Source organism: Brassica napus, chromosome A8 (genome assembly GCF_020379485.1).
Source record: "Brassica napus cultivar Da-Ae chromosome A8, Da-Ae, whole genome shotgun sequence".
In the NCBI taxonomy this organism is placed as follows: Eukaryota; Viridiplantae; Streptophyta; class Magnoliopsida; order Brassicales; family Brassicaceae; genus Brassica; species Brassica napus.
The window spans coordinates 1,548,815-1,571,318 of NC_063441.1; the positions used below are offsets into that span (position 1 = coordinate 1,548,815).

Genomic DNA, 22,504 nt, shown 5'->3' on the forward strand with positions numbered 1-22,504 from the left:
CCATTTACATTAAAATACATTTATGTATTATAAAATGTAGATTACACTAAAACACACAAGAAAATAATACAAACACCAAATCTATAAAATTTGATTAATATAAAATTATAAAAGTAATACTCTTTAAAAAACCAAATTTAAAAATATAAAAATTTAAAAGTATTACTAAAATAATAAATTTAAATGGTATATAATAAGCTTAATATTATTAGTTTATTAAAAACTTAATCTATTAGATTATCCTTTCTTCCAAATTTATTGATTATACACATTAGATATGCACTAGGACAAATTTCTGACCTCATGGTTTTTGTACAATCTCAAGACGTCCATCAAAACCATTAGCCACGTGTAACCTTTAAAAATTATGGTTTGGCAAGACGTATCATCTACACAATACTAAAGGATAAATATGCAATTACAATATTTTAAAATCCAAAAGAGGTTACCAGTATATATGCTCGGACTTCTCTTCTTTTGGTAAACCACGCACACATTAAGAATCTTTAATCATAATTCGAGTGAACAAAATGTGCTACAAAAAGATTATCCCTCTTGTTATTCCACCGGAGAGCTTCCACGAAAACGTGCCGGCAGCAGGAGTGACGGTGGCAACAGAGGTGGTAGCCACCGTCGGTCGTCACCGTGACGGTGGTGGTGAAAAGAAGAAGTGTGTGTGTTCACCATCGACGCATCCAAGATCGTTCAAGTGTAGGTATCATCATCATGAATATCAATGGGTTCCTTCTTCTTCCCTCCACAAATAACACATCATCATGTAATCAACAACTATAGTCTTACTTTCATGGTTGTTTATTAATTTAATCAAAGTAGAATCGTGAATGTTCTGTTTCTTTATAAAGTATATCCTCCGTATATCATTATAAAACGATGTTTTCTATCACAAAGGTTTACAAGTCGACAGCAATCGATGTTAAAGAAATAAGTGGTTACCATGGTTCCGGTATAATTTGTTTTCTCTTAATTACAAAATAAATAAATAAATAATTGATGTTACGTGACGGATCAAACTATATCAAATCACATGAATTATCTGAATTTAATTTTAGTGTACGTCAGTTCAGTTTAAATTGAAATAATCTAATACACATGTTCGGTTATGAGACTTGAGGAGCTATAAACAATTTAGAATGATTTCTATAAAATTTTATTTTTGTTTTTTTCTAAAGTTTTGGGAGCTGTAAACTAATATTTCAATAATATATGCTCAAAACCGATGAAAATATTACGCGGAGATGAATTGGTAGAAAATTATCACATCTTGAGGCTTATTAGCTCCAAACACAGAGAAACATCAATTGCCACCTTTACTTTTTTTTGTTTTGTTGACAAAGGGCTTAATTGCCACATTTACTTGCAAGAATAGAAATACATAACTTGATATATGAAAAAAAAGCAGAACAATAACCAACATCTCCAATGGGACTCAGCAAATAAACTGAATAAAAAAATTCTAACTGACTCTGATCCGGTAAAAAAGAATTTGAACTGATTAGAATCTGACATAATTATACTGAATTTCAATACTGATGAATTTTGTTTTATGGATTATTGGTTTTACCCTAACCAAATTCGAACTCCAATGAATATCCAAAAAGATCCAAAAATTTATAACTCCAAACAAATTTTTTTAGAAATCCCAGTCTATAATATGGATCGAAAATAGATTAAAATATTATCTATTCTATTAAAATAAAACTCACAACTTCATTTCATGTGTGATGTTTATACTATTATTTAGAAAATTTATCGAATGTTCATAACTTTATTATAAAATCTTTTAATATTTTTATTTTTATTTAAATACAAATATTATATAAAAAAATTCTAACAAAATCTTTTAAAAATCATTTCAGTTCCAATTTAAATTTTATTTTCTGAAAAATCATTAATTTTAATTTTAGTTATCATAAACTATAATTAGAATTTAAATTTAATTTAGTTTTGATTTATAAATGAAAATTCAAAATTATATAAAATATTTTAATGATAATAACAACACAAAATTATTACGTTTAAAATAAATTTTCAAATATTTTAACTAATTTTGTAATTAGAAATGAACAATTAATATATATTCAGTTATCTTTTATAAAATGAAAAAATTCTATCTTATTTTTATCTATTTATAATCATAATTAATCATATTAAAATAAAATATTATATTGAACTAAAAGAGATAAAGTTATAATAAAGTGATCAATTTATAAATTTTACTTTTCATAAATATAAAATATTGATATTAAAAATATAATATGATGACATAACGACTTAACATTAACAAACTATATAATACATGTATAAAATTAAAAACAATTATATGTACAATAAAGTATAATCTAAAATGAATAAAAGTAAAAAATATTGCTAAAATGAAATCCAGCTTTCAAAGACGGGTTAGAATTTATGATAAATTAAATACAAAATAATTTTTAAATATGTTGTTTCATGAATATATTAATTTTTTAATATCTAAATGCAAATATAATAAGATAAATATATAATAAGAAGCAACAAATACATATGACAGATTAAAAAAATTAATTAACTATAACATATAAAATAATTAAATTATTGCATCTATAAATAGTTATATATACATTTAAATTTATGATTAAATTTTTAAAAATATATGCCATTAAGGATCTAAAATAAATATCTACCTATATAAAACTAAAAACAAACATCTGCGCGGTTGTACGGGTCGAGATCTAATTGAGTACTTAAACTAATTATCTATTTACATGAAAAATTACCTAAAATAATTAGTTTGATATATATTTTGGTATTTGGTCAGTTTCGATGTTTTATGTTTTGAAGAGTGCATTTGAAGTTTAATTCTAAATATAATTTCTCCTGAAGTTTAAATAATTTTGTTTTATTTTAGTGTTTCAATAATATTATTTACATTTATAGAGTTGCTATTTGTTAATTTTAATATGTTTACCTATTATTATATATGATTCTCGTTTGTACAATGCTTTGGTATGCCATGATATGTTTGATATTGTCACATAAATTAATTGAAAAGATAGAAAATATATTAAATTTAGTCAAATACAAATCAATATTTTTGGAATCAATAATCCTAGTAATATCCGAAAAGAAACTATTTTGGGTTCAACCAGATCTTGGACATGTTCTCAAATCCAACGTAACTAAACTTAAACTGAATCCGATCCGAATGTTTTAAAATATCTGGATGGAATCGAAATTTTGAACCGAAAAATAAAAATGAATAAACCTGAATCGAAACCGATTGGGATCAGATTGTTTAGTCCTCCTAATCCCCGAAGCAATTTTCTCAATGGACTTAAACTGAAGGCCCATTATCTGAACATGGTTGGTTCAGCCATTTTCGTCACATGAATTGGTTTATTCTGATATAAAAGGGGAAGTTTATTTTGTTGCGGATAAAACGGGAAAGTTGCTGGAAAGGAAAGCAACGCGTCCCCGAGTCAGAGAAGCACCAGAAGTAGAAGAAGAGTGGAATCATTGGAATTAACGAAGAACTAAAGGAAAGATAGCTATGAAGAGCTCGTAGCTTTGACTGGGCCTACGGATGGGCTTCCTTTAGATTCTTTGTTTGGTTTTACGTACTAGAGTTGGCACTGTAAAAGCTCTTTGCTTACATCTACAATAAAGAGAAAAAAAGAGTCCTGAAGCATTTGATTAGGGTTTCCTGCGAGTGAAAACCGGCCCGGATTGAGAAGAAGAGAGGAGATCTAGAGCAAACATGTCAACGCAAAACACTGCATCTTCTTCACTTCCTACTCAAAGGTCAGTTATTTTGTCATTCTCTGCTTTTAGTCTCTGAATAATATTCTTTATCATTTCTTTAGTGTGTTTTGGTCGGCTGAACTACAGATTTGAGATCTGTTCATAGTGGTTTTCTATGAATTCTGATGGTTTGATTTCTATGTTTGTCTCATGCTGAGTCTTGATATTTATTACATTCTCTCAACTTCAGATTTGTAATCTTCATAGACCATGTGTCTCATCTTACCTCCTTTGCACGTTACATTTTTAACTAATCTTGTGGTCCTCTCTCTTTCTCATACCATCCCAATATATATAAAACAAAAATAAGGTATTTCTGGAGTATAACCAGTCATATTATTTTGATATTTTTATTTATAATTATTTTGACTACAAGGCGATGCCATAACCAATTATATTATTTTAATATTTTTGCTTATTGTTATTGTGGATTGTGGCGTGAGATCAATTTATGTAATTATTATTACTTTTTCTTCCCCTGGTTTAAGTTTGTTGTAGCATCAAACCTTAAATACATTGCTTTCAACATCTTCTACATAGCTATGCTCGATTACTATGTTGTGATAATTTGTTTCAATCTCTTGCGTTTCTTGCATTTTGAATCAGGCTTTTGGGTAAAGTGGCTCTGATAAGTGGAGGGGCCACAGGGATAGGTGAGAGCATTGTTCATCTCTTCCACAAGCACGGCGCTAAAGTCTGCATCGTCGATCTACAAGATGAACTCGGAGATAAACTATGTAATCGTCTGGCCGTGGATTCGGCCTGTTTCATCCACGGTGATGTTACAGTAGAAGACGACATTAGCAAAGCCGTTAACTTTACAGTCAACCGTTTCGGGACAGTTGACATACTCATCAACAACGCGGGTCTAAGCGGAGCACCGTGTCCGGACATCCGTAACAACAGTTTAAGTGAGTTCAACACGGTCTTTGACGTGAACGTGAAAGGAGCTTTCCTAGGGATGAAACACGCAGCTCGTGTAATGGTCCCGGCCAAGAGCTTGGACAGCATGGGATACGTGTGAACTGCGTTTCGCCTTATGCGGTTGTGACCAAACTCGCGTTGGCTCATTTGCCTGAGGAAGAGAGAACGGATGATGCGTTGGTTGGTTTCAGGAACTTCGCGGCTGCAAACGCGAATCTAAAAGGGGTTGAGTTAACTGTTGATGATGTGGCAAACGTGGTTTTGTTTCTGGCGAGCGATGAGTCGCGGTATGTAAGTGGAGATAATCTGATGATTGATGGAGGGTTTACTTGTACTAGTCACTCCTTTAAAGTTTTCAGGTGATTAATTTTTTTTTAATGTGCTAATGAATGTTGTAATTGTTGTGGATTCTTTATCATTGTCATTTCTACCATTAGTAGAGAGATTTTTGGTAACTCATGGAAGCAACATATTTGATTAATGTGTTACATTTGCTTTTTGATATAAAATGCTCTTTAGTCATTACAAAACATTGATTTGGTGAAACAATTTTTTTTAGCGGATAAGATTACAGCAACAATTTTGAATTTTGGTGATTAAAATACTAGTATAATCTTATAAAAACATAAGAAAAAAATAAATTATTATAAAAAAACTTAGTGACCTTCTGGTGAAGAAACCTCATGTTCCAGTTCTTGCTCCTACCACCTTTAGGCACATGGTGCATCCATCAATCGAGCTGTCCACTGGCTATGAACTCTTTAACAACAAACCTGTGTTCATGATCATAGCAAAAGCCTTTGATAGCGACTACGTTCAGGTGATAAAGTTTAGCGGCTCTTCTAATCTCGAAGTGGTGCCGGAATAGATGGCAGTGAAGAGTCTGAAGATGATGATGAGATTGGAATCGGTAGATAATCTCCATCACAGCGTGCCTGTCTCGATGGTATCTCAACGAAAGATCATGATATGTTTCTATCCAGTTCTATCTATTTCTAAAAGAAGGAACAAACCAGCCTATCCTAATTATCCTTACAATAAATTTTTGACTCGAAAAACATTTGAAACAAGTCACATTCTAGCATTGTATAACAATGCTCTGATACCACCTTTGTGACACCCCCGATCGTAGATGACCAGAAATGACATGGTCAATGTCTCCTGATGGTTGACCCGAGGTTCTCCGAATACTTCCGATCACCTTAGACCAACAACCAAAGAAAACCGACGCTCCTACTGGATATCACTCTAGGATTCCAACCCGACAAGCAATACCTAATAGTAGCTCGTCCCGAACAAGGATTAATACCATATGAAATCTCGTGATTTTATAAACATTATTTATATATTATTTATTTATTTTAAACATCTTACAAAATATTATAGTTTTATTCTATCGCCTATCGCCCAACAACATTTTAAGTAAATAGACAACAAAAGTTACGTTGCAAAGACAACAAAATACTACCGCTGGTTAGCCGTTTCTTTCGTTCAAAAGTAGTGATTTCCCGACTAATGGTTACTTGCACACACAAAGAGTCCTGAACAACTAGTTTACTCAGTGAATCTAGAGTCACAACACAATTAATAACAAACCAAACAATCATCAAATACATGTACTATACTTAGCATAAGTTATCATTGTGAATTCTTATTTCAAACTTCACTTCCACATCACCCGCCAATCACCTTCCATATAATACAATATATATACTAGACCCAACCATGAAGGCTAACCAAGCTTAGTGAGTTAGCATCACCATCATCCTCGAACGTCATTACGAACATTCGGGACTGCATCGTCATGCAGTACACGGTATCCAGAGTGTTACCCTGACCTTGCTCCATTCGCAAGACCAAATCACGGTAATGCGGAGAGTTTAGGAATAATGAATAATAATATGACTTCACATGATTTTACTTCCATAATTATTTAATATTGAATCCTTAATTAATCCATGAGTAATCCATGATTAATCCTTAATTAATACTTAATTAATTCATAATTAAACCAAGATTAATCCTTAACCAAACCAAGATTAATCCTTAACTAAATCAAAATTAATCCTTAATTAAACCAATGTTAATTTTTGATTAAAACCATAATTATTTCATAATTAAGATTATTACTTGAGAACAAGTACTAAGATTAAGATTAACCTCACTTTAACATTTTTTATTTTATCTTCAAGTGTAAGTGTTTACAATAAGTAAACACAACACATTTTCTAAAAATTCAGAGACATTACTAACTAGCCGAAATCATTTACTTTAATTTAATCATGCACTTTTCATGATCTAACTCAACATCCATCTAGACTCACCCCTAGAGATTAGTCTTGAAACTGGTTGGATACTTAAAGCTTTACTCCACCCCTGACCTGAAACAGAAGTGTTTGATCATAAGATCAGTTCGGCTCAGGACAGACAAGCTCAGCTCTATTCAGACAGGTTGATTTAGGACAAGATCAGTTCAGACAAGATCAGACTAATCTCAGTTTGATTTAACTCCAATCAATATCCATAACAGCTTAGCTAGCGGTTGTATGAGTTAATTCAAACCGAAACTAAACAAAAACTAAAACATATAACATGCTAGAGAACTGATATGACCAAGACCAAAGCTAACATCAACCAGTTCTGATAAGATACTGACTAAGGCAAGGATATGAAGCTTACCCAAAATCTAAACCGACAGATGGCCTCAGATGGTTATCTTCTCCAAGGTAAGTTTGCGGCTGGACTGATTAGAAAGAAAGATCAAGGTTTGATCATGCTCTGAACTGAACTAGGTCTACAATTTTATTTAGAAATCTCACCTTCTGATCTTTCTCACAGCAACATAGTGATCAAGGTTTGAAGATCATATCACCAGCAATTTTTCTTGATTTATTTTTCTGAAATTTTTCAGTTTTCTCTTCTTTCTTTCTCTCTTAATTTTCTCTGAAAATTCTCTGGTTTTTCTGCTGTCTACAGAACGTGGGAAGCAGGTGAAAGAGAGACTTAAGTAATTTTGATGGTCTTAAGATGAGTGTCCAACTGAAGGACCAAAGAAGGGGCAGTGTGGACAGCTGGAGAGATGCTTCACCACTTTCCAGCAACCAAGAAGCTCACACTTTCCTTCCTTTGAAGAAAATTTCTCAGCCACTTGCTTTTTTTTTTATTTCACTAACCAAGCAGGCAGGATAGTAGGTGCATGTCACATGATTTAATAGTCAGGGAGCAAGTAGACTAAGCTGATGAAGGTATTAGACGGGTCAGAAACCAATTAAAAGGCTTGTCGATATTTTCAGATAGATTTCAACTAATTATTTCTCGTGCTTTGAATCTCATCCTACTTTGGACTAAACTCATCCAGCTTAATTAAAAATCAACCAATATAATTAATAATCGATCAGAACTATCAAGCAAAGGCCTGTCAACCACAAGACAGTCCTGTCGAGCCATTAATTCATTGGTTCGATTTTTATTTTAATTCTGGCCGAACCAACTCTAAATTGGTCAAGCGGAATTTTTCTCGACCAAAAATTTATTGGTTAGTAAGAGTTATTACAGTCTCTACAGTTTCAGAGAATGAGGGTCATTGATCTGGTTCTTGTCTCTAGCAGCTCTGAATAAGCTCCTTCAGCTTTTCTGGACATACTGCATTGTTCATGTATATACCCTCGCTTAATGTGTTTGGAATTGGACGCTCCCCCTAAAAGAAAGATATAATAATAATTCATGATAAGTCTTTAAGTATGCATGGATGAAGAAGAAAATGGAATGTTCTAAGAAGGTATACAAAATTGTTTGACAATCCAAAGAACAACACTAGTGGAGTACTAAGATCGTATAGGGTCTGAATACAATAAGAGTTAAACATCTTAAAATATGCAAACTTAAGTTTCAGGTAAGAAATAAACTACAAGTGCAAGCATCTTACTTTGCCAGAAATTAATTCCCATAGCGCACTACCATAACTGAAAACGTCAGATCTCTTAGAATCTACAATCAAGCGTCTTACTTCTCTTACTTTACCACAGAGAAGATTTTCAGTCTTTAGGTTCTCGTGAACAACACCATTTGCATGCAAATATTTATTTCCTTCTGCAGCATCAAGAGCAGCTCTAATGAAATATTTATATTTTATTAGCCACAAGAACTTGTAACTAGGAGTTTCAAAAGTCCTTCCAAAAACATGCTCTGAATTGAAAAGAAATAAACAAGTTAGAGAATTCTTCTCTACATGTGTTAACTAATTTTTTCTTTATTTCAGAATCTATTAGGCAGAGGAGTCTTCAAACTCTTAATCACAAATTCAAAGTCAATATGCATGTTTTCAGTAATTGTACAAATATGGCTCTGATTGTAAAAACTTGGTTTATAGCTCATTCTAATCATGACATATTTTCAGATATAGAATCTAATGTCTTTACTCTTGAGATTCAAATCTATACAATTAAAACTAAAATATGAATTTACCCTTAAATCAACATTTTAATTACAGTTTATTGCAATTGAAAAACTATCATATCCTAACCTAATTAGTATTTATTATCTTTTAATTAGAAGAGCCAAAATTAATATATATCATATCCTAACCTTTAAACTGTTAGAAGAGCCACAATTATTCAATTAGAAGAGCCACAATTAGTCGCATATGTACATATTTAAGAATACATATATACATTACACATAATGGAGAATGTATTCCAACGTAACCAAACTGTTAATACAATGAATAGTACAATCGCAATGAAATTTGTATTCTCAAAATAATCATGAATTGTAAATACCATAATACATGTATTAATTAATAGCAGAAGATGTTGTGTAAGGTACTTTAGAACCAATAAAAGAAGTAAAATTTCAAGATAAAAATTTGGTTAATTATATTTCAAAACTGTTGTTCTTTTATGTTAGTGTTGAAAAAAATACATGTCAAGCAAAACAGTAGTATTTCTTTTACCTAATGTCTAGAATGTTTAGTCGAGATTAGACTGATTTTAGATGGTGTAGACTAATTTTAAGAAAGTTATATATATGAATTCTGATTTTAGTAGAAGTTATATAGTCTTTAGCATCCAAATACATTCTAATTTCTTTTTAATCAAGTGTTATTGATAATTGATAAAGAGCTGGTCCTAAGATTTTGAAGGATAGAAGTTAGAACCAAGCAAAAAAAATAGGCCAGAGAAAATTAGACTTTCTCGATGAAATGATTAAGAACAATATTATTTTAGTCTGATAATCCATTTTGGTTTTCTGTGATCCATTTCTTTGAATCTGCTTTTATGTCTCGTTACATCATCAAAGAGACTTATGTTTGAAGAGATCTAACAAGAGTTTGAAGGTACATCTAAGAAAGTTTTGGCCAAAAAGCAAAAATATTTTAGCTGATTTATCTTTGAAAATCAGATAACTGACTAAAAATGTAGTTTTTTAATTGAACCCAACACCTCAAATACAGAACTTGACATCTTTACCAATAGAACTATATATAATTTATATTATTATTGGCCATATATATATATATCAGGTTTGGAGCTTGTATTGAGACACGGGACAAGACTAACCTGGTTCAGAGACACTGATAGTAACAAGACAAAAGTTCATGGATACAGGCGCATTGCAGAGTTATCAGTTGAGCAAGATATATGCTTCAAAAAATCCTATCGATCTGAAAGAACCGGTATCTACTAAGAGTGCTAAGGTCGATGTCTTGAAGAATAGAGGAAAGTTCAGCATCATGGCTCATGTGTTTCATTCCCTTTCCTTAGTGAGTTCAATTGTTTTCCTCTGTTTGTCTTTTATCTATTAGAGAAGAAACCAAGGTAATGAGAGACAGTTAAGGAGATCGAATCAGAATAGCAAAAGCTATGAAGGCATAGTAACCATTTAATAATAAAAAGAAAGAAATGGTTTGGAGATGATAAGGACTACTAGAATTTTTTTTTTTAAATGCTTTGGATATTATCTGTGATATTTTTGGGCTGTAGCCAATTTATAGATAAAATAAACTGTTATCCTTAGTGAATAAGTTATGCATATCGACGTGGTACACAAGTTATTAGTTTAAGCAGTAAGGCTACAACTTTTAGAAAGCTTCTTTTAACACGACATCGTTCTCCCCTTTGTTCACATACTCTAGGGCTTAAACTAACTTAACTGCTTACTATCTCTGATGGTGGAACCAATAGCTGAAGCTGGTGAACAACATGAGACATCCTAGGCCTCATAGATGGCACATTCTGAGTACAAGCATAAACCAAGTCCACAACTTTCTGAACCACACTCGCTTCCGGCAAACCAGACGTTATAACCGGATCAAGAAGCTCTAACCACCGGTTTGCCTGAACCAACGGTGTAGCCCATTCGAATATACTCTGCCACCCAACAGAAGAGTTAACCGCTTGTGTCGGTCTACGACCGCTCACAATCTCAAGCAACAGAACACCGAAGCTGTAAACGTCACTCTTCGTGGTGAGCTCGTTTCTGTAAACGTACTCAGGTGCGAGGTAACCATAAGTCCCACCAGCCATGACCGTTCTCTCTTGCATTACTTCCCATGGGACAAACTTCGAGAGACCAACACCCATTAGATGAGCTCCAAACTCCTCGTCAAGCAGCACGTTGCTCGCTCTTATGTCGCGGTGCACCACTTGTGGCTTCACCTTGTCGTGAAGGAACCTGTTCAAACCAAACCCGAACCAAAAGCTTTATCACAAGACTTATACTTATACTTACAATTATATTTCTATTTTTAAACGTTTTTAATTTTTATAATTTATAACTATTTATATATGTTAAACTATATTTTATACATAAAAATTATATTTTATTTTCAGTTATCAGAAACTATGTGTATATATATTAATATTAAGAGCACCTCCAATGGAGGTATCTAACATGTGGTTCTTGTGAATATAAAAAAAAACAATCAAAAAGGAAGTGAGATTGAAGAAAGTATCTAAATGTAGAACTTTTAAGAACCTTGTGAGAACTCCATGGTGACACTTGTCTCATTGTAAGTGGTGTAATTTTAATTTTATAAAACAAATTAGATATATAGCTAAATTGTATTAAGATATTAGTATTATTTTTGCTTGAGAACCCCTATAAGGTTCTACGGAATAAGGTTGCTCTAATATCTATACTTTATGTAAAAATATATGTTTGTATACGACTGACTTACGCAATTCCTTGAGCAAGAGTTGTGGCAATGTTCAACCTCATGTTCCAGTCCAAGCTCCTACCACCTCTAGGCACATGATGCAGCCACCTATCAAGCGGGCCATTGGCTATAAACTCATAAACAATGAACCTCTCTCCATGATCATAGCAACAACCTTTAATAGCAACCACATTCGTGTGATGAAGCTTAGCAGCTCTTTTAATCTCAGAGTAGAACTCTTTCTTCCTCTGAAAACTCGACCTCTTCAGTCTCTTAACCGCCACTTTGGTCCCGTCTGCTAAGCCTCCGGTATAGGTTCCTCCGGTTTTCGCATCCCCGGCGAGACGGTTTGCTTCGCTGAAGTTCTTGGTCATTGATCTGAGCTCCTCGCTTGTGAATATCTTCCATGACGGAGGAGGAACTAAAGCTGGACTTGATACTTTTCGAGATTTTCGACGTTTCTTGCTGCGTTTGTAGATGAGGAACCATAGTATGATGGCGAATGTGGTGAATAGAATCAATCCGCTTACGACTAAGAGGATGATTTGATATTCACCGTGACATTTGATGTCTGAAAAAAAGACAGAAACATAAACTTTAGCGTTTGCTGTCTGAATTTACTAGTTATATTGAGAGAAGGGAGTGTATTACCAGAATCAACCGCGCAAATGAAAGCATGAGACGTGTTACATCTTTCACCAAAGACTTGTAATGAACCGTTTGTCAAAACCATACAGATGTCGGCACGACAAGATGAGTTCACGCATCGTGTGCGAACTGGCACTTTAGGAAACATGGTTTGGTTCCATTGAGGAGTCTTGGGGTCGGACCAGGTCCAGTTACAGCCCGAGTTAGAAGAGTTCAGGGTTCTTCCGCCGATCCAGCAACTAGTAGCGTTTGCATTGCATAGTTTTTGAAGAAAGAAGAGTTCTTTGTTCGATGAAGGCGATGCTAAGTGACCGCCAGAGGCTATGCAGAACGTCTCTGCCTTCTCCCATGAAGTGGAGTTTCTGAAGGAGGCGTAGCATTTGGTTTGGTTCGGTCCAAGGACCCAATTGGTCGGGCAAGAAACTGTATAGATTAGACAATAACTCGTCTCAGATATGTTCAGACAAGAATAATTAAAGTTTGTAAACTTTATACCTTTGTGAGATCTGTTCTTGAAAGCAGTTGCATTCTGAGCTGGCGATTCGCTAGTTATCTAAAAGCAAATTCAAGATTTGGTATTTAAAGATTTAAGAATCGATTGAAGAACATAAATTACAGAATGCTTTCACTTACAGTATCAAAGGAGGCGAGATAGAACAGAGACAGACAAGAAATCAAAACCAGAGCTTGTTTCCGACAGAAACCCCAAGTCAGCTCCATAGCTGCAGCAGCAGCTTCACAGAAAACCCTAGAGAGAATCAACGAAGTTCAGACTCGATTTCACAAATCATAAACCCGTGGACACGCGAAGGAGAAGATTCATCGGAGAATTAGAGAATACAGCTAAGTCATAGCATCAGAAAGGAAAACGAAGACTTTGTGTTGAATGAAGGGTCTGGGAAATTGGGGTTTCGTGTAATCGCAGAGACTAGAGAGAGAGAGAGAGATTGAGAAAAAGCTTTAATGGCGAATTTAATGGAGCAGACAGTAGACGGACTTCGGACAAGTCAGTGGGTAGTTCGGACATAAAAAATCTAATTTTCTTGTTTCCACCCTTAATTTATATGAAAATACATTTGGCCCCTAATTTACTCAATTTTTTTTTTAACTTCTCACCCTACAATCTACATTATCAATTTATCACACACTTTCAACTTTATCATAATGTGCTGCTACAATTTTTTTTATTTAGTTATTTGAATGCAAATTCGTGACAAGTGAAACATATAGTAGTGACAAAAAAGGGAGTAAAAGATACAGTTTATCTTGTAAAAGAATCTTTGGTGATTTTGGGCATAGATCAAAGAAATATTTATCTATAGTCCAAAATTTGAAAAGTTAATATACATAAGTTGTATGCTTTCAAACTACACAAAGTTAATATACATAAGTTGTATGCTTTCAAATTACATTTAAAAAAATTAAAATGTTTCTAATTTCATATATTTTCAAAACCTTTCTTCTGATGACCAACAATATACATGGATAATGTTTGTATGAAAATGAGAAAACCCAAACTAAATATTCTTAATGAATTTCAACCATTAATCATAATGTTGCAAACACAATTCATTTGATTCTCTTAATTATCGAATGCATAGATTAACAGTTTTACAGAAAGCTAAATGAAAATGGACTTACCATATATTTGATATTGATGATGATGATGATGTTGATGATGATGATGATGATGATGATGATTTATCCACAAGCATGTGGTTTCTTTTTTTTCTTTCTATATTATATATGTTAGTTTTCCATCTATAATATTCCTATTAAATAAAATAAGTCTTCTCTGCATAAATAGATGATCCTGTATGATATAGGCTAACATAGTTGTACAATTTGGTGAGATTGGCTTGACTTCTTTTTTCTTCGTTTGTAATAATACATTATTATTGATTAAAAAAATGAAAATGGACTTACCATATATTTGATATTGTATTAAAAAACTAACATAACATATACAATCTAGAAAAAAATACGATAAACCGAATAAGATAGTCATTGCCACTAATTGGTTATTCTCAACTGATTAATCTTTCTAACCAAAGCTTTTAAGAAAAAATATATATTTGTTCTGTTTTTAGTTGTCAGTCAATTTTTTTACTACTGATTTGATCAAAAATAAATAAATTTTCGTTGAAACAAAATGTCTTTTCTTTTAAAAAAATAAAAGATGCTATTGTATTAATTGATTGGAAAACAGTATTTTCTAAAACTAGTGAGAGATCTAGTAACTATTAATTAAATATTTTCTAGATTATATAATTACATATAACAAAATTTAAAAACTTGAGAATAAACTAATCTTTCATTATGTTATTACGATTGTACATACATTTTGATTCGTATAAGATTAATTGTTTTGAAATCGCTAAAAATTTGATATGAAACAATAGTTTTTCTTTAAAACAAAACTACCAATGAACAAAAACTGAACATGAAACAAAAAATTTAGCAAAAAAAAAACTATAAATATTGAATTATACCAATCGTAAGATTCGAAGACTATCAACATCTTATTTGCAATTGACCTGAGATGTTTAATAATCAACAACAAAAGCCTCGGCCGTATTTGATAGTTAGTTTGATACTTGAAAGAAAAACTATATTTATTGAATTAGAATGTTCTCAAAGTATTCAATCAATATTTCATTCTTAAAATTTGAGATTCAAACCAAAGGTTTATTCACTGGTTAATGGATCTGATACTGCAATTACCAAATGGGTATTTGAACCAAATGCAGTATATTTTTCCAAACCGGAGTAAAGGAAGTTCAATTCGACCATTGTTTTCGATACCACGTCTAAAATATATATATATATAATATGCTTTTACAATTTCGAGAGAAAAAACTAACTAGTCTTTCTAAATCAACTAGGTGTCTTGCCCGCATATGCGGGTTTAATCGTTTACAAATATTTATTAGTTTATGTTTTATTAATTCAAAAACTAGCATAATAACTTATTATTTATGTTTTCAAAAAAATTAAATCAAATATATATATATATATGTGACAAAAATCTAATTAAATATGTATGTTTAATTAAAATTTATTAAAGATAACATTAACTTTAACCATTGAATTTATTATAATTGTTTTATATTTTATTTTTAAATTTTATAATTGAAAAAATGTTTTAAGATAACAACACAATATATAAGAATTATCTTATTTTTAAAAAAAATAATATTATTAATAAAAATTCGTTTTTGATTATATAATTAATTATATATAAAATTTATTAAGGGTATAAACGATATTAATTGCTCTAACTTTTAACGTGAGAACTTGATTCCAAAAATTTATTTTGCAAATAATAGTATAGATAGATAGATTGGTTTTGAATTTTTTTAATCCGAAAATTTTGTTTGAAAAAAAAAAGATTCGTTTCCGGAAAAAGCCCAGCAAAAAAACATATGAGCCTTTAAGATCCGACAAAACCTTAATGGGCCTGCACGAAACAAATCATGTGTGTTTTTGTGATCCGAGTAAAACCTTAATGGGCTTCTAAATCTATTTTCAAAACCCTAAGATGGAAAACCCTAGGTTTATATACAGTTTTTGGTGACCTAGTTCCGTCACTTCTCAAGTGATTTTGTAACTCGCATCCGCTGCAATGGTGATCTTCGACTCTCTCTCTCTCTCTCTGTATCGTTGATATCAATGGCTGATTTTGGTTTGTGTTTGAGGATTGCAGACGAAGGGAACGGGGAGTTTCGGAAAGAGGAGGAACAAGAGTCACACTCTCTGCGTGAGATGTGGCCGTCGCAGTTTCCACATCCAGAAGAGCCGTTGCTCCGCCTGTGCTTACCCCGCCGCTCGCAAGAGGACCTGTATGCTTCTCTCTCAGCTATTCTTTATCCATTTCGATTGTGAAATGGATCATTCTTCATTTCATTGTTTAGTATTGCAAATCCATTGAAATGGTTTCTTGAATTAGGTTTTTGTTAGGCACGCGAGCCTGTCTTGAGGTGTTGTGTTTTGCAAGTTTCATATATTCGACGATTAGGCTTTTATTCATTAGTGCTAATTAGATATAAGTTCAAGAACTTGATGAGAGTTATATATATTGAGAAATGGATCATTCTTTATTGAGAAATGGATCATTCTTTCTATTCTGTTTAGTATATGAGTCTGTCTTCATTTCTGTTCGTGTAAGTATTGCAGAACCTTTGATTTCAAGTGTAATCTGTTGAGTCTTGAGTGTGTGTTGTGTGTTGCAAGTTTTATCTATTCTTCGTTTAGGGTTTCGTTCCTTTGTACCAGTTAGGTATAAATACAAGAGCTTTATGCTTTATTCTACATTATGTTGACATCATTTCTTCGTTACATGTTATGTATTATTGCTGCAAAGAGATGACGTTTTGAATTTTGATTAATCTGATTGGTGTGTATTTCATTTTGTTAGATAACTGGAGTGTGAAGGCAATCCGTAGGAAGACCACCGGAACTGGAAGGATGAGGTATCTTCGCAATGTGCCTCGCAGGTTCAAGACTGGCTTCAGAGAAGGTAACGTATCCTCTCTTGACACTCCACTGAGTATTTTTATAGATTGAATCTGTAAGAAATGATGTTTGTTATTGAATCTTTTCATGTTTTGTCTTGCTTAGGTACCGAAGCCAAGCCAAGGAACAAGGCAGCAGCTTCATCATCTTAAACACTAGATTTATGGCGTCTGAGTTTGTTGGCATGAATACTCTGTTTTATTATTCAGCATCTGATTACTATTTATCTTTTTGGTGTGTTTTGTACTCTTTTTATAAAGTTTTGGACTTGAATGAGATTTCTGTTAACTTTGCAATTTGGAATTTGCAAGTCCTGTATTCTGTTATTTATTTCGCGTTTAGTCTATACGCATCTAGGTCCTTTGCTAAGTGTGTTTATGTTTTTCATTCCCTCGTTTTGTTTTGCTTAGTGTGTTTATGTTTTTCATTCACTCGTTTAGTTTTGCTTAGCATTTAGGTTTCTAAACTTTATTCAGCTTTTTGTTTAAATTTTTTGAGGACTAAAAAAATTGTTTTCTTGAATGCTGATTTTTTTTTTATTTTTAATCAGAGATTTCATTCTATTAAATAATCGTGTAAAACAATTTTAAGGATGATGAACAAGTAGTATGCATTGATGTTATCAGTACTACTTTTAGAAGAATTTTTTGCTCTGAAAAATCTTTAATAATTAAATTCAAAAGTGAACAATTGGTCAGTTTACCCTAGTATTAAGTTATAAATTTGGTTCGATTTAACCTAAGAAGAAAAATGGCAGTGGTGAATATCGATTTAAACACTTCGTTATATAAGAGAATAATTCTGTGTAAAGCTGTGAAAAGTATAAGAAGATATGGTCTTAGTCCCACGCGGACTGCTTTTGCTTGTTTAATTTCAGTATCCTTCCTTTTTATGATGATGAAAGGTATTTATTTTCCTTTTTTTTGTCAATAGGTATTTATTTTCCTTGAATTTAAAATACTACTACTACAAGATAATAGCTTACCTTGACTATTGCATTCTCCATTCTCCACCACATAATATGATTCAATTATAAATCACAAGTAAAAATTTCGAATCATCATTGTTAGTTAATAAGATACACTTAACAACTGTGTTAGCGCGTAGAAATGTTTACCAAACTTAGAGTGAGCAAATCGGTGAGATAATAATTGTTCTCTTCAAGACTAAAGTGGTTGATTCAGAACAACAACACTTTCTAAGATTGTTTTCTATGAAGATTTTTCTAACTTGTGTCCATGCTGATTAAAAATATACATAAAAACTATAACATCTTCAGTTACCTCTATTTTATTGTTTATTTTGAAAAGCCCTCTATTTTATTGTTTGATAGATTTTTTTAAAAAATATTCAAAAATAATTCTTTTTTTACAATCCAAAAATTTCTCCATGCCCATTGAGTAGTTAAATACTTAATAATATAGCTTTTAATTAAGTTCACTGCCTTGTTAATAAGTTCGTTGCATTGCATTTCGCATTATAGTAGATATAAATAATATTGTATTCGTACTTCAAAAACAATTCTAAATAAGTTTTTTTTCATGTACATATAATAGATTAATATTATACTTTTGCGTTTATAAAAATGATATATTTTCCTTCTATTTATATTTTCTGTAAATATATAAATAAAACAAATATATCATTAATTTGTATTTAGAAAATAACATTACTCTGTTATAGATGACACATAAAAGAAAAAACTCACCAGTATTTGTTATTTTAGAAAATTATAATAGTTTAGCTTTAACAATTTAAAAGATTTTATAACTTATATACATTTTTGTGCAACTTATAACTTATATACATTTAAAGTTTTAATTTTAGGGATTAAAAGGTAATATATATATATATATATATATATTTGAAAAGATCTACACATTTTGCTAGGGAGAAAAAAAACAACAGAAAGAATTAGAGACACTGCCAGAAGAATTAACTCTCAAGTGGGGGACCTACCACATGACTCTTCTTTCTTCTTCCTCCTCCTCATTTCTCACTTCCGCCAATGTAACAAAACCAATCATCATAATCTGATCTAATGTCGTCGAACAACACTATCCCCTCCGCCGCTAATCCACCGGACCCTGTGTTTCCCTTCACCCAACCAGCAAACACTACAACTTCATCTCCCTCTCCGCCTTCCCCCATCGAACCCTCTTCAACCCCTCCCTTTCCCGCGGCGCGTGCAAGTGACAGAGGCTTAGCGCCAGGAGTATTAGCTGGACTGATCACCGGAGCAGTTCTCGGAGCAACGTTTGTTCTGATCGGAGTTTGCGTCTTCGTCTGTTTCTACAAAAGGAAAAAGAGGAAGTTGCAGAGAAGAAGAGATGCTGAAGCTGCCATTGATGGAGACTCTCCATTACCTTCCTTGTCTGATCAAAAACTAGGTAACTCTTTCTACATAACTCCCGGAAATCTAGGGTTTCTCTCTTTATTTTGAAATAAAATTTAATAATTAGTAGTATTTAATATTCAACTCCTTTGTATTTATTTGCTATGACTGATTCTGAAAATCAGACAGTAACTAGTTGTGTTCTGTTTTCTTGATTCTTGATTCTGGAATGTTGATTCTTGTTTCTTGATTCTTGAATGTTGATTCTTGTTTCTTGAATGTTGATTCTTGATTCTTGAATGTTGATTCTTGTTTCTTGATTCTTGATTCTTGTTTCTTGATTCTTGATTCTTGATTCTTGATTCTTGATTCTTGATTCTTGATTCTTGATTCTTGATTCTTGATTCTTGATTCTTGATTCTTGATTGGTTTATGTGAAATTTGATTACTTCAAACATTTTTTTGTAGATAATAGTAACAATCTTCAGCAATGGAATCAAAGTACCACTAGCTCAGACAACGTGTTCACGTATCAAGATTTGGCTAAGGCAACAGATAACTTCTCCAGCACCACCCTCATTGGACAAGGCGGGTTTGGTTATGTTCATAAAGGAGTTCTTACGGACGGAAAAGAGGTTGCCATCAAGCAGCTTAAAGCTGGAAGTGGACAAGGAGAGCGCGAGTTTCAAGCGGAGATACAGACCATTAGTAGAGTTCATCACAGGCATCTTGTTTCACTTCTTGGTTATTGCATAACGGGATCTCAAAGGTTGCTTGTTTATGAGTTTGTTCCTAACAAAACTCTCGAGTTCCATTTACACGGTGAGTAAGACTTCCTTGGGTTTGATAAATGGTTTGTGTGGTCGTTTAAATGTGGTTCGTGGTTAGAGCCGTCATAAGATTTTAGAGACTAGACAATTTAGTAAAACTATTGATAAAAATTTGTATTGGAAGTTTTATGTTTATATATATATATATTAACTCTTAAAATTATGGAGGCTTTAGGCTAATGTTTCATTTGGCTATGTCGATGATAGGCTCTGATTGTGGTAAAAGTATTTGCAGAGAAAGGGAGACCAGTAATGGAATGGGGGAAGAGGATGAAGATTGCTTTGGGTGCAGCTAAAGGATTGTCATACTTACATGAAGATTGTAAGTTATGTTCTTGTGTTTGTGTTTGTGTAAGAAACATTTGTTTTCATAGATCGTTTTTGGTCTTGTTTGATTTAGGTAATCCTAAAACAATACACCGAGATGTCAAGGCTGCTAATATTCTTATTGACGATAGCTATGAGGCAAAGGTATTTGTATAACTTGTAAAAGACTACAAACATTTTATTTCTGCTTCACTACTAATGATGTTGTGATATGATTGATTCATCAGTTAGCAGATTTTGGACTAGCCAGGTCTTCCTTAGACACTGATACTCATGTGTCAACTCGGATTATGGGAACATTTGGGTATGTAACGTTCTAACCATATATGCAACCACTCCGACCATAAACAGCTAACAATCTACTGTCTTGTGATATTGTCTGGATGCAGTTACTTGGCTCCTGAGTATGCTTCTTCTGGTAAACTCACTGATAAATCAGATGTGTTCTCATTCGGAGTGGTGCTTCTTGAACTCATAACCGGACGCAGACCTGTTGATAAGTCACAGCCCTTTGTTGATGATGATAGCATCGTTGATTGGGTTAGTTATCTCTTGTGTCCCTAAGCATCAACTTTTGAATAAGCTTTCTAAACTCAACTAATGTTGTAGGCCAAACCTCTGATGATACAAGCTCTAAACGATAGCAATTTCGACGGTCTTGTTGACCCGCGGCTAGAGGGTAACTTTGATATCAGTGAAATGACGAGAGTGGTTGCTTGCGCTGCTGCTAGTGTCCGTCATTCAGCAAAACGCCGCCCAAAGATGAGCCAGGTACTATTAAGTTGAAATCTCTTTGTAACACTAGTCCTCTGAAACTTGGGATCATTGCAGATAGTTAGAGCATTTGAAGGAAACATATCTCTAGATGACTTGACGGAAGGAGTCACCCCAGGTCACAGCACTATTTACAGCTTAGATGGGAGCTCGGATTATAGCTCAACGCAATATAAAGAAGACTTGAAGAAATTCAAGAAAATGGCACTTGAAAGCCAGACATTTGGTAGCAGTGAATGTAGCGGTTTGACCACTAGTGACAACGGTCAGAACCCATCAGGCTCCTCTAGCATCACTGAAGGTTTACGTACAACGCAAGAGATCGAACCAGAGAAGAAAACGGATGAGACTACAAGTTAAAAACAGAGGATTCTTGATTCTTGGGTAGCTAAAGTCCAGCATTTTGGGGTAGGTTAGGTGTAAACACATTTTTCATTTCTTCGTATTAACGTGTGGCTTCTATGAAAACTCGCATGAGCCTGATTTGGACGTGAGTATTTGTTGGAGACTAGCCAACAATTATTTTATTTCTTTTTAAGTTTGGTGTGAAGTTTATTTTGAAGAGGTGCAAAGCTAGATGCTTTATGATTCTTTATATATTTTTTTGGCTTTAAGGAAAAGTAATAGGTTTTGTAAGTTTGTAGTGAAGTGAAGGTATTTGTTGGAGACGAGTCAGAATTATCATAGCCTCATATGTTTTTCGTTTACTACTTAAAAAAAAAAATGTTATTATTTTAAAAAAAAAATATATTTTTATGATATCATGTTTCTTGTCTAATTTATATAACATGTTATTTTCCAGTACTTAATGGAGTTTCTACATAATCTACACTAGGTAAAACAAGTCATGAAAAAATATTCTTAACTATAGTTTTGACATCAGTATTTTGTTTTGGTTTGTAAATATTTACACATTGACTATTACAGAGTGGAGCTATTCGTTACAAATCAGGCTTTTAAAAATAATTAGGATTAGGATTTTTATTTGTATTTTTTGTTGTTCACCTATTAGGATTTGTATAGATTTAACAAAAACAATGAGATCTCGTTTAAAACAACAGTCTCATTAAGATTGTTTTTTGTTTTTAATATCTACATTTTGTTGTGGTTGAAAGTATGGTTTGAAAGAACAGGAGTGAATGGTAGTTAAAGGTATTAAACATCTAAAAACTAAAAAGTAATCGGAGCCATTAG

At 32.7% G+C, this 22,504-nt stretch overlaps 4 protein-coding genes and 1 pseudogene across 5 annotated transcripts; 4 read left to right on the plus strand and 1 right to left on the minus strand.

The window, feature by feature from the left end:
• The first annotated feature begins 530 nt into the window (after positions 1-530).
• BNAC03G69280D lies at positions 531-904 on the plus strand. The gene has a single exon (XM_013869337.3). The coding sequence runs from the start codon at positions 531-533 to the stop codon at positions 765-767; it is 237 nt and encodes a 78-aa protein (XP_013724791.2). The 3' UTR covers positions 768-904.
• A 92-nt stretch (positions 905-996) lies between these two features.
• On the plus strand, positions 997-5,180 carry LOC106359477 (annotated as a pseudogene).
• A 5,534-nt stretch (positions 5,181-10,714) lies between these two features.
• LOC106360464 (C-type lectin receptor-like tyrosine-protein kinase At1g52310) lies at positions 10,715-13,556 on the minus strand. The gene is made up of 5 exons (XM_013800065.3): positions 13,163-13,556; positions 13,025-13,082; positions 12,533-12,952; positions 11,903-12,452; positions 10,715-11,397 (listed from the first exon to the last, which is right to left on the minus strand). Exons 1-5 carry the CDS (start codon positions 13,247-13,249, stop codon positions 10,872-10,874), a joined length of 1,641 nt encoding a protein of 546 aa, XP_013655519.2. The 5' UTR covers positions 13,250-13,556; the 3' UTR covers positions 10,715-10,871.
• A 2,487-nt stretch (positions 13,557-16,043) lies between these two features.
• Positions 16,044-17,340, plus strand: LOC106360465 (60S ribosomal protein L37-2-like). Its single transcript, XM_013800066.3, has 4 exons — positions 16,044-16,157; positions 16,236-16,371; positions 16,947-17,048; positions 17,150-17,340. Exons 1-4 carry the CDS (start codon positions 16,155-16,157, stop codon positions 17,194-17,196), a joined length of 288 nt encoding a protein of 95 aa, XP_013655520.1. The 5' UTR covers positions 16,044-16,154; the 3' UTR covers positions 17,197-17,340.
• A 1,581-nt stretch (positions 17,341-18,921) lies between these two features.
• On the plus strand, positions 18,922-21,900 carry LOC106360467 (proline-rich receptor-like protein kinase PERK15). 2 transcript variants are annotated; one of them, XM_048738464.1, is made up of 8 exons: positions 18,922-19,434; positions 19,848-20,201; positions 20,436-20,531; positions 20,610-20,680; positions 20,764-20,840; positions 20,926-21,076; positions 21,146-21,307; positions 21,368-21,900. In XM_048738464.1, exons 1-8 carry the CDS (start codon positions 19,086-19,088, stop codon positions 21,668-21,670), a joined length of 1,563 nt encoding a protein of 520 aa, XP_048594421.1. In that variant the 5' UTR covers positions 18,922-19,085; the 3' UTR covers positions 21,671-21,900. The 2 variants fall into 2 exon arrangements, with proteins under 2 accessions (XP_048594421.1, XP_048594422.1); XM_048738465.1 differs by having other exon boundaries at positions 18,928-19,434; positions 20,445-20,531.
• Positions 21,901-22,504: the final 604 nt, after the last annotated feature.